We start from the raw sequence: 10,794 nt of genomic DNA, 5'->3' as shown, positions 1-10,794 counted from the left end.
CTATTATAGTTATTTAATTGTTATAATTATTAATGTTTTTTACTTATAAGAATATAACATTTTTATGATTATAATTATTAGGTGGGTAGTAAATAAGTTAAAGAAGTAAAAATCCAATGTATAGAATAATATATTATTATATAGGATTATTTAATATTTATTTGGCTAACAAAGTTCTAATTTTTCACAAAAAAAATTAAAATTGTTAGTTTTTTATGGTTAGTTATAAAATAGCTGTAGATATCCATGGAAATAATTTTAATATATTGTAACTAATCACACTAAATGAATATTCAAATAACAAATAACAATTTGTTTATATATTTTAAACTGTATTTGTCAAAATAATAGTTTTATTTTAAATATTGTAATGTATATTTTTAAATTAAATATTTAACAATTTAATTGTAGCTTTAAATGTGTACCTACATTGCTAAGCATTTTTCAAATTCATTATTAATTTATTACAACCATTTGAGTTTAATTCAAAATTGAAACAAAAAATCTCACAAAATCATATAAATATAGAAAATAATATCAATGCTCTTACTTATATAATCAAGTTTCATTATTATAATTTGTTAATTATTGTCATTTCTGAATACTGATTTGGTATTTGGTATAAAAATTAAAAACAATTGTATCACTTTAGCCTATAGAGTATAGGTAGTATAGGTGGATAATAATCATGTAATACCTTTATAAATATTGTTAACATTTTCATAAATTTTTTAGGTAACGTTACATCAGTGTAAAAACTTAATATGTAAAACATAAAAAAAGATTTAAATAGCACTTAACATATTATGTTATGTTAGTAGGTAACATAAAACTCATTGTCTTTTATATTGCTGTTTAGTTTTAGGTATACTTTTAAAATACATATTATTATAACACACATAACATATCATTACATTATTATTATGATTATTGGAATTATTATAGGTATTATTGATATTATAATAATATTGTTGTTGGTTAACGGTTGTATAGTTGTGATGATTATGATAAAGTGTTTCCGTTTTAAACTTTGGCCGGCGTTTTTGATGTGGTGACCATCAGGAGTATTTGTAGGTAACGTGTTAAACAACCTGGAAATATCGAATTCAAAAAACCCTCAGATACCAATTCAATTTTTTCAATCCAAAATCATGTAGGTATCATAATATAATAAGCAGGCATGGTTAAAAGTAGGGAGGGGGTGGCTACGATGGTCGCCCCCCCTCTTAGGCCTTAAGTAGGTACTCAAAAATATTTCACTCTTGCCTAATGCCTATACGTAATTATAATTTGTATAATATATAATATGTAATAAATGCTAATTTTATAATTAAAGTTTGTTATTATAATTATTTTATAATATGCTTGAATATTTTATTCACTATAAAAACTTAAACTTCATCCTATGCTTTTATGTAGGTACTTAAAGTAAATTTGTTCATTTACATGCCCCCCACCCCTTTTTTTAAATTTCTGAATCCACGCCTGATAACAGGTCGGTAGGTAGGTACCTACTGTAGAACACGCACAATATGTGCAGCCAATTTTATATTGTTTTTGGTGTTATTGTATAAATTAAGTATAAGCACCTAAATAGGTACAATAGATATATTGTGTAAATGTATTCCTTACCGACGATTTTGTGGAATATCATTGGTTTGTTTTTCCAAAAAATGAACACACCGTACACCGGTATACTGGTCAAAATCATTAAACATCCGTACCCTAGAAACACATAATATTCTACAGTAACATTTATTATTTAGCTGATTAGAATATTGGATATACAATGAGTAAGAGCGTGCTACGGGGCCCTAATGAGCATTCTGCAATTTTTGAGGGTTATTCATTTCACGAATAGCTTGTGAATTAAAATTTGGATTTTTATTAAAAAAAAATTGTTTTAATATTTTCAAGTAAGTACCTTAAATAAGTAGGCTGGTTTTTCAAAATATAAATATTTATTCAACAGTTTCGCGCCATCAAATGGAAAACTATTAATAGGTACCTGGTACCTGACCAGAGTAACTGTTGCTAACTATACCATTTCGTTTTTATTTATCACGCCCCGTAGGCCATAGCTACGAGATTATATTATGTATTATAGGTAGGTATATATGCCACTTTATTCGTGCGTTCAAGTGCGTTTAACCAGTAACAACAAATATATCAGAGATATATTTCTTTGATTGGACACCATTGGTCAAACCTTTGGCAGATTTTTATCATGCAACTATTTGGAAGAGGGGAAAAAACAAAGTGTTGATCACGATTTAAGATATACCTTAAGGTACTATCTTAATTCGTGTAGTGGCGTTGATCAAAGAATATAAAAATTCTTGAAGGAAAAAGTTTATTTCATGGAAAGTTGTTGGAGATTCTTATTGAAGAACATAAGAAAAACGTTTCTTGCCACCAGAAGTTAACAGAAGTATTGATCGATATGAATTTGAAAATTTGAATGAAAAAAAATGGTTTTTTTTTCTAAAGAACTGAAAAAGTAATGTATAGTGGAAACAATCTAATATATAATGATAGTTGAAACTTGATAATCATATTACATGCATATTATATATACCATACCACCCATACCTCACTTAAAGTCTGTAGTGGATAAATCTAGAGGATTCTATACTTGATTTATAAATAATTATAATTTGTAATATTAACTACTAAAGTACTAACTATTAAGTATTTACTAATTAGTTATTTCTTATTAGTTATTAATATTATTTTATATTTAAATATATATTTTATATAATTTATTACCAACTCACTAAGTTTGAAAATATAAAAGCTATCAAATAGTTACTAGTCATCACTCACCACTCACCAGTCACTGTAATATAATTTATAAACCTATCAGCCAGTTACTATAATACGTTATTAGTTATTACAAATATAAATAGACAAAATAAGTATACAATTTATAACATTTAAAAATTCAGGTGATTTATTTTCGGGGAAATACACTCTCCCACATAAGTCATGGATATGGATCTACGTTATTTTTAAGACAAATATTGAAATATCCGTATTAAAATTTTTAAATTAATTTTAAATTTTTAAATTTTAATACAATAATACATTGATAACCGTATTAGCAAATGTGAAATGACAATGACAGGTTACCTTATCTATTTTTTAAAATGTTTTTTTTTTAATTTTTCGAAAACTTCGGTTTTTTTTTGGAAATGTATTATTTTAATATTCTCCAATTTTTCCACGTTTTCCGAGGCTCTGGGAAAAAAACGGTTTTTTTCCGGAAATTTTCTGCATTTTGATCCCTAAGAATGACCAATATATAATTTATAAACTGATTTATGTACACCCACCTGTTTCGACCGGACTGGCGATTATCGGTATTATAGTCACGAAAAGCGTAGCGCCGATGTACACGACCGGGAAGAACATATTCACCTTGATCGGCCTCTCCAAATCGGGTTGAGTGAAACGCAGTACGGGTATGCACAAAACCGACACACCAATGCTCAACTGAAACGATAAACAAAATATACGATACATACAACAAAACATAAGTAAGTCGTACGTGACCCCAAGTTAGACACTCAGACATGGCCTGGTTTAACTTTATTATCAGATATATATTGTTCAAACGTACCCATGTCGCGAATCCCACGTAATTAATAAGAGCGTAAATGTTAGATATTTGCAAGTATATCAGAGACAGCAAGCACTGTGAAAAAACGAGACGACAATATTATTATAACATAATAATAGTTCCCTTTAGGTAGGTACGTAATATACCTATTTAAGCGTATTTTTTTTAACGCACATACATTTTAAACGGTATAATTATTATATAATTGTTATGTAATTATAATATTTACAATGCATATGACAGCCGGTGTGGGTGTCAGACGATTGATTTGGATCATTGTCAGGATCTGTGGCATTTGTCCCTCACAAGCCCCGGCGTAAAACAATCTACAATTAGGTAAGATTATAATAAACGATATAATATGTTAAAACAGTAAAATCGTCCAATACTGCCCACTTGATTTCGTACAGAAGTACAGATCGAATAATTAATTTACTCTATAGGTATAGCATAATATCATATTATCATTTATGATCATTAATATGATGAGCATTTTTTGGGTTTCATTAGTATTTGACACCGTCGGGTTTTTTTCTATCTTTAGGTTACGCATAATACCTATGCATATACTACCGCATAATAAAACTGTACAACATAATAATATTATTTATATTTACGGTCTATAAATAATGGGTAGGTATTTAATTTATAAAGTAACGAAAATGCAGCACCCGAATGTTTCACATTAATTTAGTCTTAAAATGTACGTCTAATACATGTTTTTCACCTTGAACTTGTCAGTAAAATACCGTTGACAGCCCCAAATGTAGATAAAGCAACAAACACGGGAATAGTCCATGCCATTGGACCGTACAGTCTGTCCGCGAACGTCTATAACAAAAAATTCAAATCTATGTTCATAGATATAGGTACGTCGATGAACGGTCGATCACGACAACGTCTGTACATGCTTTGTGGTTAATGCTTATATTGTTTATTCATTATTATTATTATTATACAAAACAGATATTTACGGTACCTATACGTTAAAATATTTCATGATATATTGGTACCTGCTATAACATATATTAATGTATTATATATAGATATAGGTACTCATCTACACTTAAACGTGTAGGTAATGTAGTCGCTCGTCGGTGTACCCTGTACCTTCATATTATGTACTTAATTACAATAAAATCCATGTTTTAGTTAAAGAACGATCTTATATAAGAATCTTCAAATCCAGATCATGAAATTTGATTTTATAATTTTTTATTTACGCACCAAGAAGACAATTTAAATTGTTTTTCTAGCTCTTTCGGTTGTTTGACGTTATCGGTTTATCAAGCTTTACATAACAATCTACTCCATTGCGAATATAAGCTTTAAGCACCAATTTGAGTATCAAATTGTCAGATATAACAAAGTGAGACCACGTTTTCTGAAATACGATGATCATTTATAGACTCATGAAGCACAAATGGTATATACGCCTGTCACATATACCTACTAACCCCATTATAATAACCATTATTTATTTTATATTTTTGTGTAAACAAGTATACAAACTACATCTTTTAACTAAGATATATAAATTTTATTATTTTATCTAAAATTGTTGGAATTTTTTTTCCTACTATATTATTTTTAATCGACTCTGTTCAACAAGTAGTGAGTACCGCCCAGTTATCACGAGGCCACATAATATATGCCGTACGCGAACCTTAATGCACATACGTATAGGTACGTATATTAATTTTAAAATATTTATTATTTTAAAATTTACATTGAATGTGATTTTTTCATATTCAATTATTTTATATTGTAAAAATGTAAATATTATCCAAGTGGCTTCGATTTCAGGTTGGTTCTGGGTCTAAGGTATCTAAGCCCCATTACATTACTATAACTAATTACTATAACTTAAAAATTATTATTAATTTAAACGGTTGCATATATATATTTTAATTTCGTGGTCAAGCTTCGAGGTTAATACATTTTTTGTTATAATAATATTGTTTAATTTGTATATTTTACAAAATATATTTTTATGCGTATTATGTTTAGATATTTATACGAACCGAAAGACGACGAACATCTATGTAGGTAGGTACTCGTAATAATGAACCTATGTATAGAGGTACCTACCTTTATGTAATTTGCACTAAGAATTAAATGTGTGTTTTTAATCGGGATTGTAATAAGCGCAAACACTAAAAACATGTTTAAAATACTTACAACAGCTACAGCTTCCGAAGTCAGGACTTCTTGTGGCGACAAAGTTGTATAAAAAGCTATATTAGTGAAGACATACACGACGGTGACGAGTATGCATGATATTGCAATCGCTCTTGGCAGGTTCCTAAGGAATAATATAAACAAAATTAGTTTGCGACGATAACGTTATGGCTAAACTAAACGTATGTAATATAGAGTGACAAAAATTACAAACCGTATAGGATCTTTTAATTCTTCAATCACAAAGTTTAAATAATTCCTAGAAAACAATAAAAATAACATAATTGTGTTTGTATATAGGTATTATAAATTAGAATATTAACAAAATTCTGTATCGCACATAATAATATATATTGTAATTAGATAATTGTATTGTTTGAGACTATATATTATGTTATTATATATAATATTGGTTATGTATAATTAATATTAATTATTGTTAATATAGGGCGGCAACCGTAACGAATAAATGAGAGTTTTCAACTATAAATTCAGGCAATTTGAACACGACGTTTGAAAACAAATTAAAATAGAAGACAAATTATTGGCGCTTTTCCGGCAATAATATTATAGGCAATAAAATATATAATGCACCCATGTCTCAAGGAATTTCAGTGTGGAACAATTATTACTAGGTAATAATCACTCTATAGTCACACAATTCGAACTGTTTCAGCTTTCAGGTTTAGGCAGTTGTATGCAATACGTACGTATAATCACGAATGGTTTAAATTTTCTTGATCGAAATAAAATTTAGAACTTTAATTACGACAACAAATTTCAAATGCCGTTCGTCTGCAATCCGTTTGAAAAGTGAAAAGCCATTGAGAGGATCTCACGGTATATCAGTTAGGGGTAGGTTTGTCACATTGGGGCGGAGGAAAAATGTCTTCGGCCGTTGTTTGAAATGTACGTTTTTCGGTACCTATACAATTACGCGTTACAGTTGCGCCCTTTTAATTGTAATATAGGTACCATGCAATGTCTTATAAAAATATTATGTCATACTATGTAAAGCCTGCGCACTCGATCATAATAATATTATACCTAAATGAAAACTTCATCGAAATATGCAATTTTAAAAACGTGGAAACATGCACCACTGCAGCTGCGGGGAACACCACTATAATTTGTAACAAATAATAATACAATAATATGCGTCCACCCAATGTGTAATGTGTATACATAACAACATACCTGTAATATTGTACATTTTTTTCATTGTATAATAAAGCGGCATCAGTTGTTATATTATATTATGTTATTATGATAACGCGTTTATCAATGTGATTTGAACTGTTAGTTCTCACGTAGGTATTTTACAGCATAAATCTTAATTTATACATATAGTTACGTCAAAAAAAGGGTTGAGGGTAAATTAATAAAATTAACGATAAATTAACTCGATGGAGAAGATGGGTCGTCCTAAATACTGGCAATTGTAATGTTTATATTATATAATGTACTTTTGCTAAAATTTGCGTCTAATAATATTGTAGTTGGGTATATTATATTACCTACTATTACACAATATAAGGTATCTACCAAATTCAATTTAATAATATTGCACGCATAATTTAGTTTTGTATCAAGCTTGGCAGATGATTATTATTATAATAAATGTATAAAAATTAATTATAATTATCAATAAATCTTATTGAAAATAAAAAAAATCGAACAACCTGGACACATAATAGCGTATTGAAAAAAAAAAACCAAATCACCTATTTCATGCACGCAATACGTTTTAGGACTTTCTATATAGTAAAGGTACAACTGTTCTGTTGTTAATATTTTAGATAGATCATGAACAAGCAATTTTTTTCTTCGTTATTATCACAACTCATCCATAGGAGGCAGGTTTTGGTTAAGTACTTATACGTATTGCGTATGACCCATATTAATATATTAAATTTTCGAATCTGCATTGGCACAAAACTTATCCGAATAATAATTTATACTTTTCGTCCATTCCCATGCGGAATTCTTATCAAATGGCATTCAATTTTTACTTCTATTACTTTGGCATGCATGTCTGTATATACATAATATCATTTCATGTTAATAATATCCGTATACATTTGTAGAAACTGTAAGTATATTATAAACAACTGTATAACATTTTATTGTTTACCATTGTTCAGTATATAGGTGTATTATAATATATTATATTGTATATAGGTACTAACCATCCGTTATACGCGAAAAGGCCAGAATAAAACGAGAGAGCGATCGAGGTAACTTCGGTTTTTGTATTTACAAACGTAAAATGTTCAGTATGCCCTTTAAAATAATTCATATAAAAATAATAGACAATTATATCGTTTTGTAACATAGCTGAAAATATTATTAAATATTACACAAATCTAGGTACTAATGAATAAATGTGACGTTTAAAAAAAATGTAAACAATATTAATACGCAATACAGCGGTAGGTAATATTGTAGTTAAAATATCTTAATAATAATATATATAAATGTAAAAAACAATGTACCTTTTGACTATATAATAGAATACCTATAGGTATTGATTATATGCCAATTGTAGGCACCTTAGTACCTTTCAGCATTGATTAATCAATGCTATTGGTATTTTTTTAATGAATTTGTATGTTTTATTGTTTTTTAACAATAATATAATCTATAACATATTGTTGTTCGTCTCTCGTGATACTGTGCAATTAAAATTTACCAATCAATATTAATATTAAGATCTCTTCAATACATTTTATAATATTAATCAACAATCGTAATGAACAATAATATTAATTATTATATTATTATTATATTTTGACATTAACAATTTCTAAAATAGGTAGGTATGCGTTTTACATTCGCACGATAGCGAACGTTCGAAGATCTATTATACTTATACAACTGTTGAAACTTTTTAATTTTTACATACCCACATAACAATACGCATAGTTAATACGTTTGACGACGTTTTTATCGTTTTAATATAAAAATTCCAATTTAAATTATTATATATCGTTCTTCGCTAACCGCATCGCATCATAATAAAATACTCGTAAAAGAGTTTTATATACCGTGTAATAATAATAATTATTATTGTTCACAACCATAATACTGAATTTATATATAATATATAATATAAACGCGTCTTACGCACAGATATATAATATAGTGTCATTTTTATTTTATAGTAGATTTGACATAAAAAGAAAGAAATATAAGAAACAGTCAAAACACGTGAAATCGAATTTCGTGCATCAATATAATAATAATAATGTGTCGGCCGTTTTTGTAACGAGATTCCAATTACATTCAAAACGAATAAAACGGTTGAAGAAAAAAGAACAATCGAAAATTAAAAGGGAAATCGAGTAAGATTATTCCCCGCGGAATGACACACGACGTCTTGAGTGTGTAATGCAAAAACCTGGTAAGTAGATAAATGTATATTATGACATGGTGATTCATCAGGACCCTCCCCCCCAATTCCTGCTTCAATAACAAATTTGTTTAAATGTTGATTTTTGGAATATTTAAGTACATTAATATTAATTATGTTAGAAGCTATAATATATTCAAATAATTATTTTCATTCGTGCAGCTTATTGTCTTGCGGTGGCATTACAAAATTCTTTATTTTTTTTAAATGGGAATCACATTTTTCTACTGTAAATAATTGTTAAGCAGATGGTTATTTTTTTTAAAAAAGAATTTTTATTTTTGATGCAATTATATTGCTCTAAAATATGCAATTTTATGATCTAATATATATTTTTATATGTAGGCTATGATAATTTTAAAATGATGAGAATTACTATTAATCTTATTTATTACTTTTAATAATTTATTAATATTATAATAATATTATAGTAAAAATGTAGGATAAGCACCAAGACAAAATATTTATTGCATACATTTTATATTTTATGTAAAACTATTATTAGGCAGGTAATAGGATTATATTAAAAACTTTAAAAAAAAATTATCTAGGTACTAAACAATAATATTAAGTACAGTACAAATGGGTGGTTGAAATTTAAAGAACAATAAGTTTGTATCGCCTTAGGAGACTCAGACAAGTATATCTATCCAACCTATGGTAATATTGTACCTTTTAACCTTAGTTTCCAAAAAATTATTGTAGGTATTTAAAGTAACTATATTACAAAATTCCTAAATATGATAATTTGAATAAATGCAGTAATAACGTACGATGGGTCAATACCGTTTACTAACTTTACACCCGTAACAAATAGTTACAATATATTTTGTATAATCTAAGCATTTATCAAACTTGTATTACCATGTTATACAATATGTTGAAATACTAAATAGTGTAAAACTACTAAAATTAAATAAATAAAAGTGAAAGGGGGTGAGCATGCTTGGTGAACCACTCTGTACATTGTACAGTAATACATTTCGATTTATATATTGTAGTATTGTACTACGAATATACAGTGTGATCACGATTTATGGTAACACTAAATATCTCAGGTGCATGACCTTGTATTGAACTGGAGTTTTCGGGAAGTGATAGGGAGCACTTAAATACATATTTATTCAGACCAGTTTCAAATTTTTAGCTCACTCGGTACGCGCATGCGCAATACAACTTACTTTTTTTTAAATGGTAACCCCAGTTTTTTTCTGCAGATTCAGGTAGAGTATTTATTTTTAAGCATTTTTTGTATCAACAGTTTTTTTCTATTTTCAAAATTGACCATGTTAGAGTAAGTCAAAATTTAGATTTATGCATAATAATTCGTATTTAATGAAATTTTTATTTATAACCACTGGAAATAATAAAATAAGTGCCAAATAAATGTTTAATTTACTTTATTGACCATGTCAAAATTTAGATATATGCATAATAATTCGTATTTAATGAAATTTTTATTTATAACCACTGGAAATAATAAAATAAGTGCCAAATAAATGTTTAATTTACTTTATCTGTTTACAAAAAAAAAAAAATTGGATTTCTTTTTATGGGGTTATTTGAAGACTGTGGTTTA

General features: G+C 27.7%; 1 protein-coding gene across 3 annotated transcripts in view; it reads right to left on the bottom strand.

The window, feature by feature from the left end:
- Window positions 1-730: 730 nt before the first annotated feature.
- Window positions 731-10,794, bottom strand: part of LOC100164730 (Y+L amino acid transporter 2) — a 43,448-nt gene continuing 33,384 nt past the window's right edge. For all 3 annotated transcript variants that reach the window (XM_008184710.3, XM_001945463.5, XM_016804251.2), the window contains 9 exons: window positions 7,993-8,086; window positions 6,018-6,062; window positions 5,804-5,927; window positions 4,350-4,453; window positions 3,852-3,948; window positions 3,623-3,697; window positions 3,336-3,495; window positions 1,633-1,725; window positions 731-1,091 (listed from right to left, as the gene is read on the bottom strand). In XM_008184710.3, the coding sequence (XP_008182932.1) occupies window positions 1,024-1,091; window positions 1,633-1,725; window positions 3,336-3,495; window positions 3,623-3,697; window positions 3,852-3,948; window positions 4,350-4,453; window positions 5,804-5,927; window positions 6,018-6,062; window positions 7,993-8,086 (860 nt within the window). In that variant the 3' untranslated portion in view covers window positions 731-1,023. The remainder of the gene's footprint in view (window positions 1,092-1,632; window positions 1,726-3,335; window positions 3,496-3,622; window positions 3,698-3,851; window positions 3,949-4,349; window positions 4,454-5,803; window positions 5,928-6,017; window positions 6,063-7,992; window positions 8,087-10,794) is intronic.

This window comes from Acyrthosiphon pisum, chromosome A2 (genome assembly GCF_005508785.2).
Source record: "Acyrthosiphon pisum isolate AL4f chromosome A2, pea_aphid_22Mar2018_4r6ur, whole genome shotgun sequence".
In the NCBI taxonomy this organism is placed as follows: domain Eukaryota; kingdom Metazoa; phylum Arthropoda; class Insecta; order Hemiptera; family Aphididae; genus Acyrthosiphon; species Acyrthosiphon pisum.
Note: the sequence above shows the minus strand (reverse complement) of the source record. Positions and strands in the feature narration are given on the sequence as shown.